Source organism: Syngnathoides biaculeatus, chromosome 16 (genome assembly GCF_019802595.1).
Source record: "Syngnathoides biaculeatus isolate LvHL_M chromosome 16, ASM1980259v1, whole genome shotgun sequence".
NCBI lineage: Eukaryota > Metazoa > Chordata > Actinopteri > Syngnathiformes > Syngnathidae > Syngnathoides > Syngnathoides biaculeatus.
In genome coordinates this window covers 21,781,973-21,804,962 of record NC_084655.1, presented here as the reverse complement: position 1 = coordinate 21,804,962, position 22,990 = coordinate 21,781,973, and the positions used below count along the sequence as shown (strand labels likewise).

At 46.4% G+C, this 22,990-nt stretch overlaps 1 protein-coding gene and 1 long non-coding RNA gene across 32 annotated transcripts in view; one reads left to right on the top strand and one right to left on the bottom strand.

Annotated features, from left to right (window-relative positions):
- Positions 1–618: 618 nt before the first annotated feature.
- Positions 619–22,990, top strand: part of LOC133514965 (uncharacterized) — a 60,896-nt gene continuing 38,524 nt past the window's right edge. For 9 of the 30 annotated variants that reach the window (XR_009798927.1, XR_009798928.1, XR_009798926.1 and 6 more), the window contains exons 1-7: positions 619–771; positions 2,410–2,907; positions 5,392–6,158; positions 6,242–6,378; positions 6,449–6,547; positions 16,721–16,859; positions 21,484–21,739. This is a non-coding gene — a long non-coding RNA (uncharacterized LOC133514965). Of the gene's footprint in view, positions 772–1,395; positions 1,523–2,226; positions 2,908–5,391; positions 6,159–6,241; positions 6,379–6,448; positions 6,548–15,204; positions 16,019–16,546; positions 16,619–16,720; positions 16,860–21,483; positions 21,740–22,990 lie in introns of those variants that run through there. The other 21 variants (XR_009798917.1, XR_009798906.1, XR_009798918.1 and 18 more) reach the window with 21 other exon arrangements.
- Positions 2,382–22,990, bottom strand: part of kcnt2b (potassium sodium-activated channel subfamily T member 2b) — a 49,044-nt gene continuing 28,435 nt past the window's right edge. Inside the window, exons 10-30 of one of the 2 annotated variants that reach the window (XM_061847094.1) lie at positions 21,542–21,722; positions 17,400–17,564; positions 16,732–16,868; positions 16,341–16,404; positions 15,069–15,177; positions 12,029–12,137; positions 11,636–11,692; positions 10,898–11,050; positions 10,572–10,825; positions 9,513–9,840; positions 9,339–9,444; positions 9,097–9,269; positions 8,633–8,704; positions 6,967–7,101; positions 6,771–6,882; positions 6,440–6,541; positions 6,275–6,358; positions 6,069–6,197; positions 4,209–4,554; positions 3,990–4,074; positions 2,382–2,521 (exon numbers count right to left, since the gene is read on the bottom strand). In XM_061847094.1, coding sequence (XP_061703078.1) covers positions 2,404–2,521; positions 3,990–4,074; positions 4,209–4,554; positions 6,069–6,197; positions 6,275–6,358; positions 6,440–6,541; positions 6,771–6,882; positions 6,967–7,101; positions 8,633–8,704; positions 9,097–9,269; positions 9,339–9,444; positions 9,513–9,840; positions 10,572–10,825; positions 10,898–11,050; positions 11,636–11,692; positions 12,029–12,137; positions 15,069–15,177; positions 16,341–16,404; positions 16,732–16,868; positions 17,400–17,564; positions 21,542–21,722 — 3,019 coding nt within the window. In that variant the 3' untranslated portion in view covers positions 2,382–2,403. Of the gene's footprint in view, positions 2,522–3,989; positions 4,075–4,208; positions 4,555–6,068; positions 6,198–6,274; positions 6,376–6,439; positions 6,542–6,770; positions 6,883–6,966; positions 7,102–8,632; positions 8,705–9,096; positions 9,270–9,338; positions 9,445–9,512; positions 9,841–10,571; positions 10,826–10,897; positions 11,066–11,635; positions 11,693–12,028; positions 12,138–15,068; positions 15,178–16,340; positions 16,405–16,731; positions 16,869–17,399; positions 17,565–21,541; positions 21,723–22,990 lie in introns of both variants that reach the window. The other variant, XM_061847093.1, reaches the window with a different exon arrangement.

Sequence of the window (22,990 nt, the reverse complement as noted above, 5' to 3'; positions counted from 1 at the left end):
AGCCCGGTCCTCAGAACTGTGAGGCCAACATGCTAACCAATTGTACCACCGCATATAACTACTGCTGCGTAAATCATAATGTGGAGAATCATTCCCAACACAAGTCCAGCGAACAGAAGATCTTTTTATTATTATTACATTTTTTTTATGCCCTTGGGTGTATTGCGGTGTGACGCTACCAAGGAAGGGCGGTGCCTTGATAATCCACGAAGACCCCGTCGTGCTTCTCCGTCATGGTTGCCATGACTTTGAGCATCCCCTTGACGCTCACCTTGACGTCGATCTCCGCCTGCAGGTTAAATGATTGATTGGAGGGTTGAACGCTTGGCGATTGTGGTTGAACGTGGAGACCATAAAATCAATGTTCGTTCAACAGTCTTTCGTTCTTCCCCTCAAATACAACTCAAAAATTTTCAAAATTTAGACTTCACTGCCATAGTTTTGTTTTTCTTCTAGACAATTGGTTGACGCCTTTGTGATCAGTTGCGTAGTGGCACACCACTGTCATGGCTGTGTTTTCACGCACAGACGTCGCCTATTATGTAATAATGTTTGTTCAAAGACCAGTTCTGTGTTTTTTTTTTTGTGTTGCACGTGCTTTGAAAGGCTTGGCTTTTGTTAGACTGTAGTCTAATGTAAGACAAAATGATAAAAACATTCATTCTACATTGGTGCCTAATTAGTACAGTGTACAGTTTTGCTAATTTAGCAGCAACATACGTACGACAGAACCTGTTTGATGTAAAATTCGGTCGGGCTCAGATAAAGTTGGTAAGTAAGTTTCATAACTATTAGTTTACTTATCCAGGCATTTCTATTGAAAGTTTGGGATTTTCTCGTGACAAGTCCACTTTTCAACCAGTACGTGACGTCAGATTCCGAGTGAGAACGTATCGCAAGGCCCCAAAAAAAAAAGAGAATATTTATTGTTTTCCACCTTTTAAGGGTCAGAGAATGACTTCATTATATATTAAAATCATTTTATATTTGGCAGCCTCATCAGAATTAAAAAAAAAAAAGTTATTTTTCCTCAAAATTTATTGATTTAGCGAGCTCGAAGGAAAGCAAATGTATTTCTGTAGCGCATTTCATACACAAGGTAACTCAATGTGCTTGAAAAAAAAAAATCCGGGGTCTGGAATGCTCGAGAAAACCTAACAATGATGTTCAGTCATACAGTAAAGTCGATTTCTCAGCAGTGAGATGAAAGTTTCAAATGTCAAGTGTTAAAAGTTACCCCTCGATGACTTAAATTTGGGGTGTGACTGCTCAAAAGCTACGATTAAAGCTCAGCAAGATAACCCGTCTTAAATGGAATCCACAGAAACAAAGACAAGTTAACTGACTTTAATATGTACATGTTCTTTTTTTTTTTGTCTGTCACCGAAACTACAGCAAGCACACAGCCGCGGCATTCATTTTGAGTGGGGGAATGGCACATTCAGGCTTTCGGACGCATCGTGTCAAGCCAATAGAACCTTCATGGACAAAAGGGCATCGACAACTGATTGCGAAACCAAATGTGAGCGTTTGAAGGGGTCCCGCATTTGCTTCATGATGAAGAAAAAAAAAAAAAAAAACATGAAAAAGAGGGAACAGTCACAAAGTGCGTACACGGCTAATAAAACGGAACAACAGTTAATGTGACAAAAACACACCGACAAAAAGACGCCTTTGGCTTCCATTTGGTTGCCGGTTTTGGGTTTAATTGGCAGTGTCTTGCTTTCACTCGCTGATGCTAATACTGTATCAACCTTTTCACCACGATGTCACTTCTAGTTGTCAAAAAGCGATGCTAGTCAATCGCTTTCTACCAACCGGAAGTACCGCGGTCCCTCGGTTTTACAAACATTATGAAAATGTCTACACTCCAGAGACTTAAGTATTGATACGCGTCTTGGTTCGTCATTCTTAATTCATCCATCCATTCTTCCATCCATTTTATGTATCGTTTTTCCTGATGGTGAGCTGTAACGAGTCTTAGCTGACTCTTTTGGCGCAGAATAGTTATTATCAATCAATCATAATTTTCAAACAAGTCACTGCGTGATCTAGCAAGACTCATAAAGCCATGCTCGGACGTGATCCTACTACAGATATGGTGTCCCAATACTTTTGTCATTGTACCGGTGTGTGCTGCATTTTAAAACATACACACATAAATACATAGTTTTCTTTTGTCATTAAATGCACTTCTGTGTCCCGAACTCTGCTTTAAAAATGAAGAAGGTCCTGGACTGAACCGTCCGCGGCCTTCTCAGACGAGGTCCTCGTGCGTCCGCCGTGGCCGAACTCCAGAAGAGTTGCCGATCGTCCGACTGCATCGCTCTCTCTTTCTTCTGTGCTTCTCTCAAGAGGTTTTCAGTGTTTTGCCTTTTTTTTTTTTTTTGGTCCTTTCATGTCTCACAGATGGGTGCTGTCCTGGGTATCGAACCTGTGGCTCTCTGCGAGTCCGGCGCTGCACTTCCTGCCGCTCCCTTGATTGGGTACCAATGAGAGGGGGTCTGGTCTGATGAGGTACCTAAGGATGGGAATCAGACTAGTGAGGACATTGCCTGAATCATGCCAAGGAACCACGGCTGTAATTGCCACTGGAGGCAGTAGAGGTCGCTGTTTCTTGGTAAATTACTATGAAATAGTTCGATCTCTTTCGTGGCTGCCCACCAATCCAGTATGAAATTGAAATAACCAAATAAACCTTCAGTTATTAGGCCATTTCTACAACTATATCTGTGAGCAAGGCCTTCTACACTTCTATTAATTGCAAAATAACGGGCAACACACCCAGTTTCTCTACCCATGATATGATAGGATAGGCTTGGTGAAGATCAAAAGCCGCTTTCAAGACTGGCTGGACCACACTGTCCATTTCCCCCATGGGTGTGATGACCATGTCAAAGCCAAAACGTAAGCAGAGCCGCAATGAGTTTGTTGGTTAAACCTCTGATAAGCGGCACTTACAGGGAGTCTTCGGGTTAAAACGGTCTCGACTTGAGACGTTTTGACTTGACAACGCCCGTCCCCCCCCCCCCCCTCCGCCATTTTGTCTGGCTCATGCTTGTCCGTGTTTGTGCGGCGGAGTATCTTCGCATTTTTCCCCCTCCCTTTTAGACATTATCACCTCCAAAGAAGAAAGCTGTGCGTTTTAGTCATGCTTCTGCAGCTAAAAGAAAATCCATTACCATGGAAACGAAGTTCAAGATCATAAAAAGATCGGAGGAAGGAGAGACACCAACACCACCGAGGCCTCAGTCGGTCGACCGTGGTGACAATTATTAACGACAAAGCCCGTATTTTAGCGCACGTGAAGGGTTCCGTTCCTATGTCGGACACGATGATCGCAAAACAAGGTTCTTTGATACTTGTCGAGATGGAGAGGATTGAGGACCGACCAGGTTCCTTGGCGATAGCTAAGCGCCGCCTCCCCTTCTTCTTCTTCTCCATTCACCTTTTCAGCAGTATTGCTAAGTACATCATCTTGTTTGTTTCAATGTATTTGTTTTTTATACAAAGTATTTTGATGTCAATTCTGACTTTAATGGTGGAATCCGACTTAAGTCGAAATTCGAGTTAAGTCACTACGGTAGTAACGGGTCTCAGTCGTAGACCGAGGACTCCCTGTTCTCAGTTTGTTTGATCACTGTGGAGATTGTGGGATGTTTGTGTTTGGTGATGTATTCATGCGCCACATACACAGAGTGTAGTGCAAGAAGTGCTTCTACCAAAAGTAGAAAAAAAAAGTATTGCCTTAACCCGCACACCATCTCCCCACCACACCTATAAGCATATTTCTGATGGTACCCAGTCCACAAGACCAGCGGTATAGAAAATGGAAGAATGCTGGGTAAACCGAAAAAAAAAAAAAATGTAGCAAGGGCCTCAGAGGACTTTATAAAAATGGAAATCAACGTGAAAAACCCAACCCTACTCAGTGGGTTATTACGAATGCCAAGTACCCAATGCGTTTCTTCTGTCATTCATTTACTCACACGACATCGTGCAGCTCCAGTCTGGTGTCTGGAGAGGGGTTGATAAGGATGTAACACAGTCTGTTGCCTTGGTCCGTCATGCCATCTGAAATGAGAAGAAAGTGCCAGGTGGATTAGGAAGCGGGAACTCCACGTGCGCTATGGCTAAAAGCTAACAGGAGGACAAATGTAAATTGAAAGAGTTTGCGAGCACCAATTCCCAACGTGCGGCAGACTTACTGAACCCAGTTGGAGAGAGACCCAAGTGCTTCATCCTGGTCTTGACAAGCGCATTGAGTTCCTGCCTTTCCGAGCGTTTGAACAGGGTCAGTCTCTGCTGGCTAATCCTCTCGGCCGCGCTGCCGGCGCCGCCCTTGGCCCCTCCCGAGCTCCGGCCGCCCTTCCTGCTCAGCCGCCGCGCCCACTGCATGCTCTTCCTGCGGAGCAGCGGGTGGTCCGAGGAGTGAGACGAGGTCGAGACGGGCTCTGAGGAGGTAGAGTTGCGGTGAGCGCCGCTCCGGGACAGCAGGGGCTCCCTGGGTTCTCTGGTGTCCTCGTAGTCTTCCACTGTGATGGACACCTGTGACTGAAATGGAACCACGTACTCATTTTCCCTCTTAGAGTATTAGATACAGCTTTTGTTTCCCTCCCATTTGGTTCCTATAAAAATAGTCTACAGTTGCCAGTGTGAGTGTGAATGTCAGCTCGGATAAGTGCTCGCTCACCTAATGAGGGGAACGGTTATAACGGTAATGATTGGATGAATGCTTGAATGCCGAAAAGTAGTATGGATAGAATGAGTCTCGGAAGTCAAATTTTGGCCCTTTTTAAGGGAATACACTTCCCTTTCACACAAAAGCAAGGAGAACATTGTTATTCTTAGTAGAAGTGGAACTTGTTGCGATGCAAGCTGTCTGTCACGACTGTTCAGAACCAAATGGTTCATTTGACAATGATAATAACATAATGGTTTGCCGGGCGGTTTGGTGGCCTGAGCATCGCATCTCTGCTCTTTGCAGATGATGTGGCTCTGTTGGCTTCATCAAGCCGCGATCTCCAGCTCTCACTGGAGCGATTCGCAGCCGAGTGTGAAGTGGCTGGGATTAGAATCAGCACCTCCAAACCCGGTCCTCAGTCGGAAAAGGGTGGCGTCCCCTCTCCGGGTTGGGGATAAGATCCCGCCCCAAATGGAGGAGTTCAAGTATCTTGGGGTCTTGTTCACGAGTGAGGGAAGAACGGCGCGGGAGATCGACAGACGGATCGGTGCAGCGACTTTGTATCGGTCCGTTGTGCTAAAGAGGGAGCTAAGTCCAAAGGCGAAGTCTTTCTATGTTCCTACCCTCACCTATGGGCATGAGCTGTGGGTCGTGACTGAAAGAACAAGATCCCGAATATAAGCGGCTGAAATTAGTTCCTTCCGCAGGGTGTCCGGGCTCTCCCTTACAGAAGCTCCGTCATCTGGGATGAGTTGTCGAGCCACTGCGCCTGCGCATTGAGAGGCGCCAGATGAGGCGGCTGGGGCATCTGATTCGAATGCCTCCCGGACGCCTCCCTGGTGAGGTTTTCCGGGCATGTCCCACCGGAAAGAGACCCCGAGGATGACCCAGGACACGCTGGAGAGACCATGTCTCTCGGCTGGCTTGGGAACACCTCGGCATCCCTCCGGAACAGCTGGAAGAAGTGGCTGGGGAAAAGGGAAGTCTGGGAATCCCTGCTGAAGCTACTTCCCCCGGGTAGATGATGGATGAATAACACAAAAATATGAGGGTGAGTTGAAAATTTGATGTGTGCACAATTTATGACCCACAGCCATAAAAGGGGATATCTTATATAAAAAAAATGTCTTTATTACGTGTCGATAAATAGTTGGGTCTCCGGAGTTTCGTCCCATCAATTAAGTGTGGAATAAAACAACCACTTAATTATTTTATTACCTGCCTGTCCATAATCAACCCGTTCTGTACTTTCGTCCTCGTGTTATTGTTACGGTGGGGTGAAAATGAAGACTAAAACATAAACCTGACACACGCAGTTAAGTTGTGTTTGAGGTAAAGCAAGCACAACAACAAAGATGCTAGGTCGTTCTCAACTGCACCGCACCTCTGACACCGGAAGCTTGTGGGCTTCTGTTCTGTAGATGCCAACTGGAATATCTCCCGTGGAGGAGCACAGCTTCTGGTAGAGCCTCCCGTACGTCCGTATCCACAAGTCATCCTCTGTGATTTTCATCTAGAAGACAAAACAACGCACTCGTCGTCTGTTCCACTTTACAGTGCAACCGCTCGGCGTTCAAGTCGTCCTCTTACAGCGCAGAGGAATCCTGAACCGGGCATGGAGTCGAGGCCGAGTAGCAGCCTGGTGATGGAGATCATGTAATCCTTGACAAACGACTGTCCACAGTGAAGGAACGGTAAATAGGTTTGAACATACTTTTTTTTTTTTGCTCAAATGAGTAAGTTTTTTATTTTTACCTGGTACAGGAGTGTGTCAAGCATGCTGACACTGAACACTTTGCCTGCCGCAAAGGGCAGACGGAACATAAACACCAGGTTGGATCCTCTCTCCCTTTCCTTCTGCAGGTGACGTGCACACGCATCCACATAGACAGACACGCAAACATGTTTTCTGCTCAAACTAGATCTTGATAAGATGAAATAAACAGTATTGAGCGAATTTGTTGGATTTGAATCTACTTCACATTTGTGCCTTTGCCTGGCGATGTGTGTGTGTGTGTGTGTGTGTGCAGACCTCTTCCTACAATGGTTTTATTATATTTGTAACATGAGTTGAAGTCACATTTACCTTTTCCAACTTGGACAGAGCTTGGGAGTAGTGGTCTTTGACTTTAAACTGCATGAAGCGCATATTGGCCGGGTGCGTGAGCTCGGTGATGATACTCAGAGCTGGGAACAGTCTGGACGCAACGCAGACAACGATGACAACTGTCAGTCAGAAACACCGTAGACTTTCAGCGGACACGCAAATGCTTGATCCAGACCTGAAGAGGGTCTGGACATTGACGATGGTCTTTGCGTCAGCCATGTAGTCCTCCTCGGCAATCATCGAGCTCTCCTTGTCAACCACCACCATGGTGTCGGCAAACGTCACTCCACAACGCAACAAGCTGTCTAAACTTTTGGGAGAGCAAATAATACATAAGAGTACAAGCTACAAAATCTGCTATGGATTGGAGCTAAAAGCAAGGTAAACTGAAGGGTTGAGTATGGAAATATTTTAATTTCTTAGTTTTATAGATACAACAAGAGGAATTTAAGGTGGACGTGGGACTGCATCAGGGATCAGCTCTGAGCCCCTTCCTGTTTGCAGTGGTAATGGATAGGCTGACAGATGAGGTTAGAATGGAATCCCCTTGGAACATGATATTTGCAGATGATATTGTGATCTGCAGTGAAATCAGGGAGCAGGCGGAGGAACAATTTGAAAGATGGAGACATGCACTGGAAAGGAGAGGAATGAAGATTAGCCGAAGTAAAAACAGAATATATATGTGCGTGCATGAGACGGGCGGAGGGGGAAGAGTGTAGCTCCAGGGAGAAGAGATGGCGAGGGTGGACGACTTCAAATACTTGGGGTCAACAATCCAGAGCAATGTTGAGCGTGGTAAGGAAGTGAAGAAACGGGGTCCAAGCGGGGTGGAACAGTTGGCGGAAGGTGTCTGGTGTTCTATGTGACAGAAGACTCTCCGCTAGGATGAAGGGCAAAGTCTATAAAACAGTGGTGAGGCCGGCCAGGATGGACGGATTAGAGACGGTGGCACTTTAAGAGACAACAGGAAGCAGAACTGGAGGCGGCAGAAATGAAGATGTTGAGGTTCTCGCTCGGATAGGATTAGAATTGAGCTCATTAGACGGACAGGCAAAGTTGGAGGTTTTTGAGACAAGGTGTTGTGAGGGAGGACATTCGGAGAGTGGGTGTTGGAAAGGAAGACGCAGGAGATGGGCATAGATGGAAATAGATGACGTGCTGTGAAGCCGAAACGAAAAGAAGATGTTTTCTAGATACAACAATTTTACTCAGAGGGCCGAGTATATCTGCCATCAATGCCACTATCTACCACAAAGGTGCCACTTTTATATTGTTGCCACTATTTGACACACAATTATCAGTATGTGTCACACATGGACTTCGGACTCGGGTACGACTGACTCATTGCTCCCACAATCACACAAGTCTCACTCTCTTGCCAGAGGTGTCACTATCTGAAACATAAGTCCAAGCTGTGACATAGGTGCGACTGTTTGACCTTGACCATTTAGTATCTGCCACGAAGGTGCCAGTATCTGTTGCGTGGGTGCGACTGTCACAGGTGCCACTCTGCTGCACAGGGGACGTGTTATGCTGTCTATCTGTCATGCTATGTCATGTTATGCTGCCTTTTAGTTTAGACTCATAGATGAACACAGTCCCAAAAGTGGAAGACACTGTCACCTTTGAGGCATCTCTGTTACTAAAGTTTAGCGTTCCGTGTCATATGTGCCAAAGGTTTCACCTTCCGCCAGAAAGGTGCCAACGTCTGTCACCATTTTTTTTAACTTGATGTCAAATGGGCAGTGTTATCTACGTTATGGATGCCATTTAGGTAATGCAAGCCTTTCTGCTATGACTCATGAAGTCTGATGAGAGACCTTTTTGATGTGCCTTACTTGTCCATGGACCCCACTGTGTAGAAAACCACGGGGAACCAGCAGATAGCCTCCAGGAAGTCTGCCTCAGGTCTGAATCAATCAAAACACAAACATGTGTCAGTTTGACTTGAGTGATGCCAATTCGAAGGATGATAAAGCACATCACTAGTCTGGAGTGACTCAGCATTTTATTGCATTTCCGTCTTGCTATTTTTGTACAAGCTACAAAATGTGACGCAGCATCATTGAGCACAGTGGCCTGAAAGCATTCAGCATTTCACAAATCATGTTTACTGTGGCCAAAAATAGCTCACTTATTCTCCCCCGCTGGAGAAGCGGACCACGTTTTTACCACCCTGTGCGACTAAGATTTATAGTATGGCGGCGAAGCTCACAGTAGCCTTTCCGAGGAGCATTACATATCGTTTTTGCTGACAAAAATAGCCACAGCAAATAGCCAAAAGGAAGACCCATCATCTCACATGCTCTCCAGAAGCAGCACGATAGGGTTCAGGTCCTTTCTGGGCCGGTAGTAGGCCCGGAGAGGGACGATGAAATTGTACAGGCCGTTGCCCGCGCTCTCCGCTGAGACGATGATGAGTTTATTTTTGAAGCCATAGGAGCGGGCATCTTCAAATGGGATATGGTGACAAGCCTGTTGGGCGAGGAGGAAGCAGCCGCTCAGTCGGTGTACGGTTCATCGCGATCTGTTGAAAGCGCCTACCTTGTCCATGCGCAGGCAGCAAAAAGGCATTTTTTCTTGGAGAAGGTGGCAAAGAGCCGGAGAGCTGCCAATGTATGGAGAGTTGAGCGGGTAGCCCTTCACCCACCTGGCGCACACGCTGACAGTTAGCCTCGATCGACAAATGATCTCAAACCTCGTCTTTCAAGTACTCACTCGCAGTGCCGACCCCACCAGTGGGCGCTCTCGTCTTTGTCGCCGTCGTCGTCCTTGCTCTCCTCCCCTGCCTCGTCCTCCGACTGGTCTCCCAGCAGGTCAAAGGTCGGGTTGCTCACGCCGTCCACCAACTCCAGGACGGGCGCGATGCTGTGCCGCCTCTCCTCGATGGCGTCACTCAGGGCGGGTAAGGCCAAAGTGTTGGCCCCGCTCATCTCCGTCCTGGAGCTCCTTCTACTTCCTCTGCTGCTGCTGGGGCCGCCGCTGCCTGGAACTGGAGCTTCCGGGCTGCTGTCGCTGGAGTCCTGAAGATCAATCGCGACTGTACCTGAAAAAGGCAGGAAGTCACAGTAATTTATGAACACTTCAACCGTTCTCCACCAGATGGTGTGTTTGTAAAACCTCAAACCTCATTTGGTAAAACCGATTTGCAGTGTCTCATTGGTTCCAGTATTTGCATCTTACTGCAGGTTAGCGGGTAACTTATAGGCGTCACTGTCTGACTCATCGATGCCACAAATCAACTCAAGTGCCAGTTTCTGTTGCATGGGTGCAATTGTCTGTCACAAAAGTTCAGTTGTATTGTCATTAATTTTGGAGAATTCTGCTCCCAAAAATTTGGATCAATAAGAACTAGACGATCCTGACCTGAATACCCTTTGGAAAAACTATAGAGTGGGGGCACCCTTGTTGTCCAATATCAGTCATGTTGAGAGGATGAATGGACAAAGGTTCTCCTGAAAATAATCAAAAATTCGTTGAAATGTTTCAACTGGATCAGGTGCTGCCATCCAATCTTTGAGTGCGAGGAGGACCGCTAAAGGTCAGTAGAGAGGCCAGTAGCATCTGACACCTTCCGTATGATATTTTATATTTCACAGAGTGAAAGCTGGGGACCAAGTGCATATGTTCTTCCTGTCTTAATCCCTTGTTTAATCGACAGTAGTTTGTGAGTTGGACACTAACTTGGATGACTTCCTGTTGTGATGGACTAATAGTCAACTGAGACTGCAAATGGGAGCCAAGTGTGTAAATGAATACCAAGCCTGGCTCACTGACCCATGCTGGCAATAATGCTGTGGACTGGCAGGCGGGTGAGTCCGTGGTAAATGCTCTGGTGAACCCCCCTGGCGTTGCTCCCCACGCTGGCCCACGATGGCTCCCTCTGGCCGCGGACAAATGCCGAGTTCTCCTCTTTGGAGATGTTGATGTAAAAGCAAATGTCAGAGGCTCCCATGATATGACAGGGGCCGGGGTTCAGCAGGATGTTGCTGGTGTCCAGCCGCCGTACTCCGATCAAGCACACTCCATACCTGTTGCCACAGAGACACTCCGGCTCTGCTCTCCACCGGTTTTCTGGGATTTTTACAGTTTTCTTCACTTACTTCTTGTGAGCATGAAAGGATGCAAAGGTGAAACTCTTGCCCTGGTATTCCCCGAAAAATTTGCTCTCCTCCAGACGGATGTGGTGCACCTCATTGGCTGAGCAGCGGCGGTACGTTCGATGCCACTGGTCGGCAGCGCAGGCGCCGCCTTCCCTGTAAAAACAACGACTGCCCGCGTGGGCTGAGGTTGACCTTTTTAAGAGCCCAACACAAAGCTTCCCGCACAACAACGACCGTCTTTTCCACTCGTGGCTGGAGAATCTGTGACATTTTTGTCAGAGGGCCTTGATCAATACTTTAATCAGTACACTGACGAGGATGGGCCCCTTTGTCAGAAGAATGGAGCCCGCGTACGCATTGAACGAGTGGACAGCCGTGTTCTCAGAGGTATACGGCTTGAGATGGGGAAGCCACCAGGGTGATAACAGGAAGAAAGGCTGTGGGGGCAGTGTGAATGTGGGTGGCCTGTGACAAAAACAACAACAAAATGCCTCATATAAAAAAAGTGTTAAAGTGGCTTTGAAGTTGGTGAAACATTGATTAACTTAATTCATTAAGTCCTGGTCGTGCATCATTCCTTTGGCCAGAAAGCCGCAAGGCAAGTCTTCAGAAGTACGCATGGACTCAATGGCCGCAACAGTCTGTACCGCTGCACAGTCCGAGGAGAAAACTCTTGGAGGGGGGCACGCAATGTGAAAATCTCAGCTATTAAGTGTCTGAGTTTAGGAGCAGTCTTACCTGTTGAGGGCTTGAAATGCTCCTCCTCGCTGTTTAAAGGCCTCCTGGGGTGCAGTTCTGGAAAACCCCCAAAAAGTTCATCTCAATACAGGTTCGCTGAGACAATCTCATGAGAACCTGTCCAATACTTGCAATTTTGGAGTTTTCAGTTGTGTAGTGCTGCAGTGTATCCTATTGAGAGCTTTTTCTAATATTCTGTCGAGCAACAGCAGCTCTCAGTGCAGTTCTACGCGACTACAAACAACAACCACACTCATAAACATTGACAGTATCAATAAAAAAGTGACCATTATTTGTTATCTAGTGCTCTCATATTGGATCAAGTGTACCCAATCTGTATTTGTAAGAATGGCTGCGTGTTGAAGAGAAAATAATCGCGGGAATCGAACTTACTGTCCTCTGGAGGAGTGGATCAACAGGGTAATGAGTGTCGAGGTACCGGGGCACACGCAGTTCAAAGCCAGCATGGCGTACTTAAACTCTTCCTCGCACACAACATGATCTGCGGACGCAGAGGACAACGGGATCACAGTTGCGGAAGTCAGCCGAGTGTCAGCTGCCAACCTTTGTCAGTGCATTTTTGTGTGTGTGTGTGTATGAATGACACGTGACACACTGCACCCTTTCGCGACGTCGTCAAACCGCAAACATCCTTCAGCGCTCAGCTTGCACTGAAGTCATTAAATCGCATCCAAATCCATTAAGTGATCGCTGAGATATTTCCTCTGTGAAATGTAAATGTCAAAGTCTGCTTGCTCTGCAGAAAATGTCAGGGGGTCTCCAAAATAAAAGATCTTTATCCTCTGGCAACAAATGGCAGTCCAACCAATGGCAGTCTCGGTCTGGAGCAAACAGGGCCGAGCTAGATTTGCTTTTCTTCAGAGGTTTGACGCGGTGAGGTGTTCTGGAGGCCCACGTGACATTCTCAAAGACCGACCGAAGAGAGTTGACTTGATTTGGCCTTGCCTGAACAGCGCCGATTCCGCTTCAAACGGGGAAGGTGGCCTCAGGCCCCAGGAGAATAATTTAATCCCTCCAGTCAGCAGCAGGTTCTCCTATATGTCCTTGTAAAGTTCATTCGCCGTCATCATGTACCCTTCAATGTCGTCAGTCCGCACTCGTCACCTTCTTCGTTGTTGTAGCCAACCCGGTCTATCCAACATGAGTTCTCACAAGCCAAATCAATTGTTCATTCGTATTCCGCGTCCCAAATTCGTTGGTTCTATCGTTAGTCCCAAACGCACAAATCTTAAGTAGCAGGCAGAAATATGTGCCTGGCATTTCAACAGCAATTACCAGAAGTTCCGTTGTGTGCTGATCAACAGAAACAACATTACAAGAGACAAAATGTTCCCAATTCAGACTTTTTTCAACGTGTCCTTTCTTCCTCTTCACAAAAAGTAGATCTTTGTACCTTTAGGGGCACATCCTTGACAGATCGGGACATACAATTTCCACTGGAAAAGTTAGAAAATTTCCCTTTGAGTCAAATTGAAGACCTGTGGAACACTTTTGCGCCGATTATTTCTTGAGGGATGGAAATCAAGCCCTATAATAGCTCCACGTTCAGCTTTTATCCTTGTATGGCTTGTCAATGGATTAATATCTTTAAAGGTCATCTTTTTGCAATCTTGAATCTTGACATTTACATCTTCAGCTCATATGGAATCCATACACACCTGCAATATTTTTTTTTCTGGGTATTGTGGTACAAATGTTTACTGGTCGAACTGTCACGCTTATTTCCACTATCGACGTGCTTTTAGGTGTGATAGGGTCAGTGCACAATTGCACATATTACTGATCCGCCTTTCATTCGCTTCAGTGGAGGGGGCGGGGGCGGTGGGGGTGGGGGGGGGGAGCGCAACGCCGATTGGGAGCCGAGTGGACAAACACAAAAGCCGGTTTGCCTCTACCTGTGACCACACTTCCTTCCTCAGGAGAGGCGAAAGCAACAGAGCGATTAATGTTTGTAGTAAGCCGATCAATGCGCCGACCTTGCGCGCACTCCCCCCCCCCCCCCCCCCCCGATGTGTAATTCTTAATTGTGTTGTGTTCATTGTTGACTGGCCAGGCATCATAGAGGGCTGCGCTGCGTAATCTGCGGCAGAGCACTTCATGCATCAACCATTGAGCCTTATTTATTGGCAGGCCTCAACAAACGCCTTTTCAAATCCTTTTGATGAAGGATTCGGGTTTCTTTGAAACTCTAGAACAGTAATTGGGGCGGCACGGTGGAGCGACCTGTTAGGGTGTTGGCCTCACAGTTCTGAGGACCGGGGTTCAAATCCCGGCCCCACCTTTGTGGAGTTTGCAGGCTCTCCCCTGTGCCTGTGTGGGTTTTCTCCAGGCGGTCCGCTTTCCTCCCACATCCTGAAAACGTGCATTAATTGGAAATATGCAGGAAGCAGAACTGGAGGTGGCAGAAATGAAGATGTTGAGGTTCTCGCTCAAAGTGAGCAGGATGGATAGGATTAGAAATGAGCTCATTAGAGGGACAGAACAAAGTTGGATGTTTTGGAGACAAGGTTCGAGAGAGCAGACTTTGACGGTTTGGACGTGTTCAGAGGCGAGAGAGTGAGTATATTGGTAGAAGGGTGACGAGGATGGAGCTGCCAAGGAAGAGAGAGCGAGAGGAAGACCAAAGAAAAGGTCGATGGATGTTGTGAGGGAGGACATGAAGAACATTGTGATTGTTAGAGAGGAAGATGCACGAGATAGGCTTAGATGGAAAAAGATGACACGCTGTGGCGACCCCGAACGGGACAAGCCGAAAGTAGAAGAAGAAGAATTGGAAAGTGTAAATTGCCCTTAAGTGTGATTGTGAGTGCGCCTGTTGTCTGTCTCCATGTGCCCCGCAATTGTCTCGCAACCGTTTCAGGGCGTACCGCCGCCTCCTGCCCTCTGATAGCTGGGATTGTGAGGACAAGCGGCTCCGAAAATGGTTGGATGGATGGAACAATAATTGGTCACAAAAAGGACCCTGCACACCCTTCTAAAGTAGAAGAAAGTTGAATGAGCTGCGAACATTTGTGTTGCCCGTTGTTGGCAACAGAATTATGTGGGGTTTTTTTTTTGTTGTTTTTTTTTTAAGAACAAAACTACCAGCATGTGTGTGCAGCTCTCGGTCTGTTATAAACACACAAACATATCGCGGGTTTGACTGAAGCCTGGTCAAATGGAAAGGACAGAAATACGAATGGAGAAATAACATTTTCTTTTATAGCTGTAATTCTGAGATCCAATATCCCCCCCCCCCCGTTTTTACCTCTCTTGAGGAGGCAGAATCTTTGTCTTATCTTTTCAATTTCTAAGTGATACACTTTCCAGCCTGCCAGACACTGTTCTTCATTCAATGTTAAAGTCAAGTGCATTTTTGCTTTTGTGCCCAAGAAATGGTGCCAGAAAAACAACCTCCATCTGTAATACCCACCTGCAAACTTGACGTGGAACTTGTTCTCCGGTTTGAGGATCTGCACGTATAGCGGGCAGTTGGGAGCAAAGTCTTTCACCGCCCAGGCCCGCAGGATGGTCTGATGATCCTGGCCAAATTGGAGACGGGCGGCGGTGAAATTGGTGGCGTGAGGGTGACACAAGACTGAAATGAAGCCATGTCTTTTTCATTAGCTGCATCAGATTGCAGAGCTGCCGTAATAATCCTCATCAACCACCGCTCGCGCGGAACGATCGTGTAGTGCGCACGGCATTTTCGGGTCCCGGCAGTCCCGGGATGACCTCGTGTCGTGTCGTCACACGGAGGTCTGAAATGTATCCGCCTTTGCTTTTTACAGAAAACTCTGGGGTTACGTTAAAAATCCTTCTTTGACACTGACGACAGGGTGGAAGATGTGTGTGTCAGTTGTTAAACTCTTGATATAGTGCGGCTGTGAGATATGAGGGAGGTTTTTTTTTTTGCTTTGTGAGCTCAATTCAGCTCTCTTTGCAATAAGCAATTACTGTCAAACTAAATCTAAAACAAAGCAAATGATGTTGTGTTTTTAAAACCCTCACAGTCAATTTAGCTTAGTGCTACCAAAATGCCATAGATGGCGTAACAAATGACTTTGGCGTCGCTGTAGTACAACCATTTGAGTAACCGATATTTGAACACAAACGGAGTAACACGTGTAGACAGATAATAAAATACTCACGGGCATACAAGCACGCTTTCAGCCCTGTGGATTATGCGGGGATGCGGCTAATTTGTGTATTTCTTCCAACGGCCGCAAGGGGCGCACTCGAGCGGAAAAGGTAAGAATGAAACCGCTGGAATATAAGTACAGACGAAGTGACTTTTACCGGCCCTGTTAGTGCTGCGCAAGGGTTAGCGCTGTGCCACCGTGTTGTTGCTGTGTAGCTGGCATGTCTCAGTGATATTTACCGGTAAGTTTTATTTTAACCGGCCCTGTTAGTGATAGTGTTAGTGCTAGCGTTAGCGCTAGCATCAATCTCTTTCTTTGTACCGTCTTTCTTTGTAAATATCTCGTGTTTCAATGTGGGCACTTGCGGCTTTTACACAGCTGCGGCGTGTGTATGTACCAAACGGTATTTCCTTTACAAATGTACTCGGTGAGGTGAATCGGGGGCTATCGTTTATTGTTAATAACAATTGTCATAGCTGTTGTAGCGGCTAGCGTACGCCATTTCAAGACTGGGGATTTGTGAAAAGCAAAATGAGTGGTTAGGAAAGCCAAGTGTAACCTACAGCAGCGATACGGTCCACTTCAAACCGGTTACTGAGGATGAAGCAGGCCTCGGCGTCATCCATCCTTCAGGCGGTTAGTAAGAGCGAGAGGGAGAGAATCGAGAGAGGACACAGGAAAGGGGGGAGGGGCTTTGTTATTTTACTCCAGGACTCGACAAAAGCAGATAGCAAACAGTGTGTCTTTGATGGAGGAGATGGGAGGCGCGGGGACAAAAAGCCAGCCGGAGGTCAAGCAGGTGTATTAACAACAATAAGCAGCTTCCATTTGACTGCCTGCGGTAATTAGCGACACGTGACGAGGAAATGTTAAAAAAGTGGCCCAACAAACAAAAGGAAGAGTTGTGATGATTTTTTTTTTTTTTTTTTTTTGTATGTTGCAGCAGCGACTCACTTGGCTCTCATCAGGTCCTGGTCTTTGAGAGCAGACCCCTGCAGGTAGATGACTCTCTGGGCCCACAGAGGAACATGAAGTACTCTTCTAACCTGGACATCCATTTCTGCCGGGCACAGGATCACCACGTAGTAATCCTACACACACATACGTAGACGTTTTAAACAAAAATGTATCATATTCCTCTTCCCTGACCAAATAGCATGTCTTTTCAAATTCTCAATACACTTGTTCAATATTTACCAATATGCTGCCTGTTGTGAAATGCGCTGAGCTGAGTTCACCGCCACCCTACAAGCGCTCGTATATAAAATGTGTATTCTCTCGTCAAAGAAAAACAATTGGAACGACTGTTCAAATCTTGAATAATAAAAAAAAAAAAAAAAAAAAGGCAACACTGTACATTTGTAGACTATTGGACCGGAGAGAAAGCGAAGAACATTTATTTCGAGGGGGTGTATTTTGTTATATTTCATCCTGGCTAATTCTTGGACCAAAACCTGGCACCCAGTAGGAAAAGACCTCTGGTGTTAACAAACGCACATGTCGAGCAAACACACGCGTCTGCTCCTGCTTGAGCAAGGCAGCGGCGGCGTGATCCCGCCAACTGCTGCATTTATCCCGCGCGTTGACCTCAGCCGGCGAGGATTACGAAATTGGCGGCGGACCTGCAGTCGAGGGTGAGCGAAGAACTCGTTGAGGAAATCCATGAGGAGGTCGATCTTGAGGCAGCTGACGCACAGAACCACGTGCTTCTCCGTCTGCGCCCGGTACCGGCTGTAGTTTCCGCCGGACTTCTGACGCTCCATCCACAGGAAAGCCAGCTGCTCAAACTGGAATCGGGATGACATCGGACACGTTGGCCAGATGGATATTCAATTTAAGCCGGCAAATGAAAAACAGGCCATGTGCTGTCGAGCGTATCCGATTGATCCGGCAAAATTATTGTCAGGAGATTCAGCAGAACTTCGAGGTGCCAATTAACTGCACTAAATGACTCGCCTGTTTTGCGGCAGAATGCTCCGTCAATATGGCCGAAGTGCTGATCTGAAAATGTTCTGATTTCACACCGGTGTCGTCAAAAACACTGTTTTCTGACTCATGTTTGGATGTATTCTTTTCACACGAGCATAATAATCTTGCACCCCCTCAAAAAATACCCCCAAACTCAAAACAGTAGTAAAATGGACTCTGTTTAGGGAATAATATTTTCTCGACATTAATTAAAAATAGAAGAAAAAAATTGTACCAGAACATCCATCCATCCATTTTATTTGCCACTTATCCTCACGAGGGTCGCGGGGAGTGCTGGCGCCAATCCCGGCCGTCAACGGGCAGGAGGCGGGGTGCACCCTGAACTTTTAGAGTCTCTAATTAATGTTGCCTGTTTTTGGGATGTGGGAGGAAAGTGGAGTGCCTGGAGAAAACCCACGCAGGCGGGGGTGGGATCGAACCCGGGTCCTCAGAACTGTGAAGCCGACGCTTTACCAGCTGCGGCACCGTGCCGCCCTACTAGAACATTCGCCACAAAAAGTGAGGAGATTCTAACAACACATTTTTGCCATAAATTAGATAGATTTTGACAGAAAATTCCGCAGTGGTCCTTAACTTAATATTTAGGCAAAATGATGCATGAATTTAATCACAAATGAGGTCCTCGAAAAATGCAAACGAAAAGTTGCCATGGGTTAAATTGGGTAGGTTTAGGTCTTATTATTTTCCTCACATTACAAAAAAAAAAAAAAAAATGATGAAAAAGTATTGATTAAAAAAAACAAAACACTACAAATATGGTAGACACAGTCTTTAGTTTTACTTTAGTTTGCTACAAATTCAAAGTAGTTCTGTTTTGACCATATTGTATCCGAATCAGAATCAGCTTTAATGGCCAAGTGTGTAAAAAAAAACACAAAGAATTTAGTATGAGAATTTAGAATGTAGAATTTAGTAATTCTATGTGATGTCACGTGACTAAGAAAGCCTAACTGGATTGGCTGGGTGTTGGATTCTGACCTGAAGTAACCCCGCCTTCTTAACACTGAATTTAGACGGCGGATTTCAGACGGCGAATTGTAGCCAGTTGAATCCCAGGAGACTGAAAATATTGCGTTTGGATTTCAAAGGTTGACTTTTTTTTTATATGGCCAGTTTGTTAACATTGAAAAGTTAAACTGAAATACAGCAATTGAAAATATGATCACTTTGAAATAATGTGAATTTTACAACATAAAAATTCCAGTGGCATTTTTAATTCAAATCCTGGTGGCACATATTTACTTCCATAACAGTGTTCCTAACTTAAAAGAGGACTGGTAAAATTCTTTGGTCAAAGTGCTTTACTTTACAACGGCTGTGCTCGAGTTTGCTGTCACATTATTCGCAATTTGACATTCTTTTATATCATAATATGCCACTTATGGTCGAACTCCACTAAATGTGGCCACAGGCTTCCATAAGACATCCTCATTAAAGTCACCTTTCATAGTTTTCTTTTGTGCTTTAACGATAAATCATCCGCCCGCAAATTTCCCAGATTTAGCTCTCTAAAATGAGTTTTCTGTCATGAGGTGGTCATGCCTTGTTTTGTAAAAAAAAAAAAAAAGGACGGCTATTGTGCTAAAGTTGTGATAGTTTTGCGGGCACAAAAGGCGCCTCGTCCACGTGTCAGCAGCATTCAAGCGACAATTTGTTTGGATGCTGTTTTACAGTGGGTGGTCGTGCAGATAAATGTCATCGATTTTGTGCCGAGACGACGTCGGCGGCGTGGGAAAAGCTGGGATCCATCAATGTGAATCCATGACAACAGACGGCTTTTTTTGCGATAGCACCATTGTCGTTTGTTTCAGGGAGGGTGTGGAGGGGTCGGGGGGAACAACAAATGATGTGATATTGACGGCAAATTAGCTTTCGGTATTTTCAATGGCGTAAGATTGTATTGTATCGCTTAAAGTAGGCGCAAGTAAGAAAAAAAACCAAAACAAAACAAGACGTGGAACCTGATGAGGTCTGATGGGTCCGCTTGTAGGTCATGACAGAACATGCGCTCGCGCACATTCGGGCTGGGGGGCCGAGCGAGGCCCAAATCTAAATGTCAAGGGGGAGACGGAATAAATGGAGAAGGACATGACGTGGCGTCCGTGTTGGTGATTCACGCGTTGTCATTTCCTGGCGCAGTTTGGTTCCAATTAGCTTGTTCATTTGGAATTGTCTATGTTGAGGATACTCGCCGCTGTGGAGTCACATCGGATGAAAAAGGGACAGCGCCGTAGCCCGTTGGTCACATGTGTTGGATGCACAATTAAGAGTCTTTTTGTACAAAGTGCATTGGATTCAATTTAAGTAACAAAAAAGAAATGAAAAATGTATTATGAGATGTAATTTGAAAAATCCCAAATAATATTAATTTCATTTTCTGAGTTGCTTATCCTCACGACGGTCGCAGGGAGTGCTGGAGCCTATCCCGGCTGTCGATGGGCATGAGGCGGCGTACACCCAGAACCGGTCGCCAGCCAATCGCAGGGCACAGAGAGGCAAACAGTCGCATTCACAATCACACCTTGGGGCAATTTAGAGTGTCCAATTCATGTTTCGTGTTTTTGGGATGTGGGAGGAAAGCGGAGCGCCCGGAGAAAACCCACACAGGCACGGGGAGAACATGCAAGCTCCCCACAGGGAGGGCCGGGATTGAACCCGGGTTCTCAGCACTGTGAGGCCAACGCTTTCCAGCTGCTCCACCGTGCCGCCTTTTTAGAATATATCTCATAATTATATAGAATAACATGCTCCAACACTGATGTTAACCCAACGTAATAATTGATCTTGAATTTCAGAAAAAATGAAAGATGACATGCAGAACCCCAAATTGTTGTTTTCAAAATTAAAATATTTTGCATTTTCAAAGTTTTCATACCCTCGGGAAATTTTTTTCATAGCTCAGCTTGCGACTTTTGCCCGAACTGAGGTAAAAACATTGACTCCCAGTTGCATCTATTAGTCTGATAGCATATTTGCCCAAGATTTTTTTTAAATGTTGCTGTCACAAAAAAAAAAAAAGGAATAAAATGAAAATCCCGATGTGCTTGGTATAAAAATGTGTTGCTCATGAACGTCATGGCGATCCGCAAAACCGGAATCGAGGCAGCTGATTTGTTGAATTTGTTTTGCTCTTTCTTGTTTTTCGGAAAACATTGAAAAGTGACTTCAGCAATTATGCTGTTTGGCTAGCGATTGACCTTAAAAACAACAACAAAAATGAATCATTCAGTCTGATTTGCGGCGCAAAGACCTTTTTTTTTTTTTTACTTTCTACAGAAACACACACACACACATAGGTGGTTTCTTGTATTAGGAATCATTTGCCTATTGGGAGCGGCACCAGCATGGGGAATTGTTCGATTAGGATGTAAGTCACACGTTTCCGAAGGAAAGTGTGTGTATGTGTTGTGTCGGGGGGGGGATTTGGGGAAGCGAGTAGTTCTCAGAATAAAAATAGTGTTGCAAATCAACGTAGGATGGATGAAATGAGTCACGCTGTGTGTTTGTGAGCTTGTCTCAATGTAACCCGAAACGAGTTTACGAGGCCGTGTGTGCAATTCAATCTTTCGTTTGGAGGCATCGTTTTGAAATGGCAAGCGTGCCATTTCAAGTCAACATCCGGAGACCTGGAATAACTCGCTGTGTTGAATAAATACGTCGGCGTGAGGATTTCTTCAGCTAAAATTGACGTATTTGTCTGTCTCTCTGTGGCAATAGAGTGAAGATTAACCCCCCCCCCCCCACCCGCCACCCCATTGGGTGTTTTTCATCTCACCTGTATGGGAAGCACAATGAGCGCCACGAAGATCATGATGACCACCAGGAGCTGCGAGGGCCAGATCTGCGGGGTGACGTCCCCGAAGCCCACCGTCGAGAAGGTGACGACGCAGAAGTAGAGCGAATCGAACAAGGTCAGGTTGTTGCCGGCCCGCTCCAAGTGCTGGATCCCGCAGATGCTGTTTTCGACCGGGAGGTAAGAAAAACGTCTCAGGAGCCCGGCACGCCCGGGTCACGCCTTCGTCGGCGCACCCACTGCGTCGGAACTCCCAAAATTGCTATACTATGGAAGTGAATTAGTGCCACAAAAAACAGGATTTGAATTTCAAATGTAAAGTGATCACATTTTCAATAGCCGCTACAATTCGCCGTCAGAAATTCACCGTCTGTGCCACCAGGCAGGGTTACTTCAGGTCAGAACCAAACAGCCAGCCAATCCAGTCACCATTTCTTAGTATGTGACGTCTCGTGACTAAGAAAGCGTAATTGCGATTGGCTGGCTGTTCGCTTCGGAACTGAAGCAACCCTGCCTGGTGGCACAGACGGTGAATTTCAGACAGCGAATTGCAGCGACTATTGAAAATCTGATCACTTTACATCCATCCATCCATCCATCCATTTTCTGTGGTGCTTATCCTCACGAGGGTCGCGGGGAGTGCCGGAGCCTATCCCAGCTGTCAACGGGCAGGAGGCGGGGTACACCCTGAACTGGTCGCCAGCCAATCGCGAGGCACATCGAGACAAAAAGCAACATACACAATCATACCTATGGGCAATTTAGAGTGTCCAATTGATGTTGCATGTTTTTGGTGTGTAGGAGGAAACCGGAGTGCCCGGAGAAAACCTCCGCAGGCACGGAGAGAACATGCAAACTCCACACAGGCGGGGCCGGGATTGAACCCGCGTCCACAGAACTGTGAGGCCAAGGCTTTACCAGCTGAGCCCACCGTGCCGCCTCACTTCACATTTCAAATTCAAATCCCGGTGGCACTAATTTACGTTCATAAATACTTTTCCTTTTTCTATTTTTTTTTTGAGGCATCATTAGCATTTGACGGCTTTGCAGTTTTCATGAGCAGACGCGTTTGGTCGATTGACATTGGGCCAGTAAAGCAAAATTGCCACCTTTGGAAAAGTTCCTACCCGAGCGCGGTCCGGCGCCAGTTGTGAAAAGTTTCGGGTTATGGAGCATCCAAATTTTCTGCTCGAACCCTTTGAACATCCTGGAGCCTTTAAGGTGATGCTTTTTCCGTCTCTGACGCATCTGCCGAATCAAACTTTTGTTCCAGTGCCGCCCTCCACGAGAGACGTTCCCTGTTTTGACGTGAACGCTTTCCCTCGGAGTTTAGTGTTTCCGTGGCCGGTGGTCCCAGCAGGCCTTCCGCTACGCGGCTCGTCACGGGCAAATCCTGTTTCGAGAAACTTAAACCTGCCGCGCCGCGTGAAT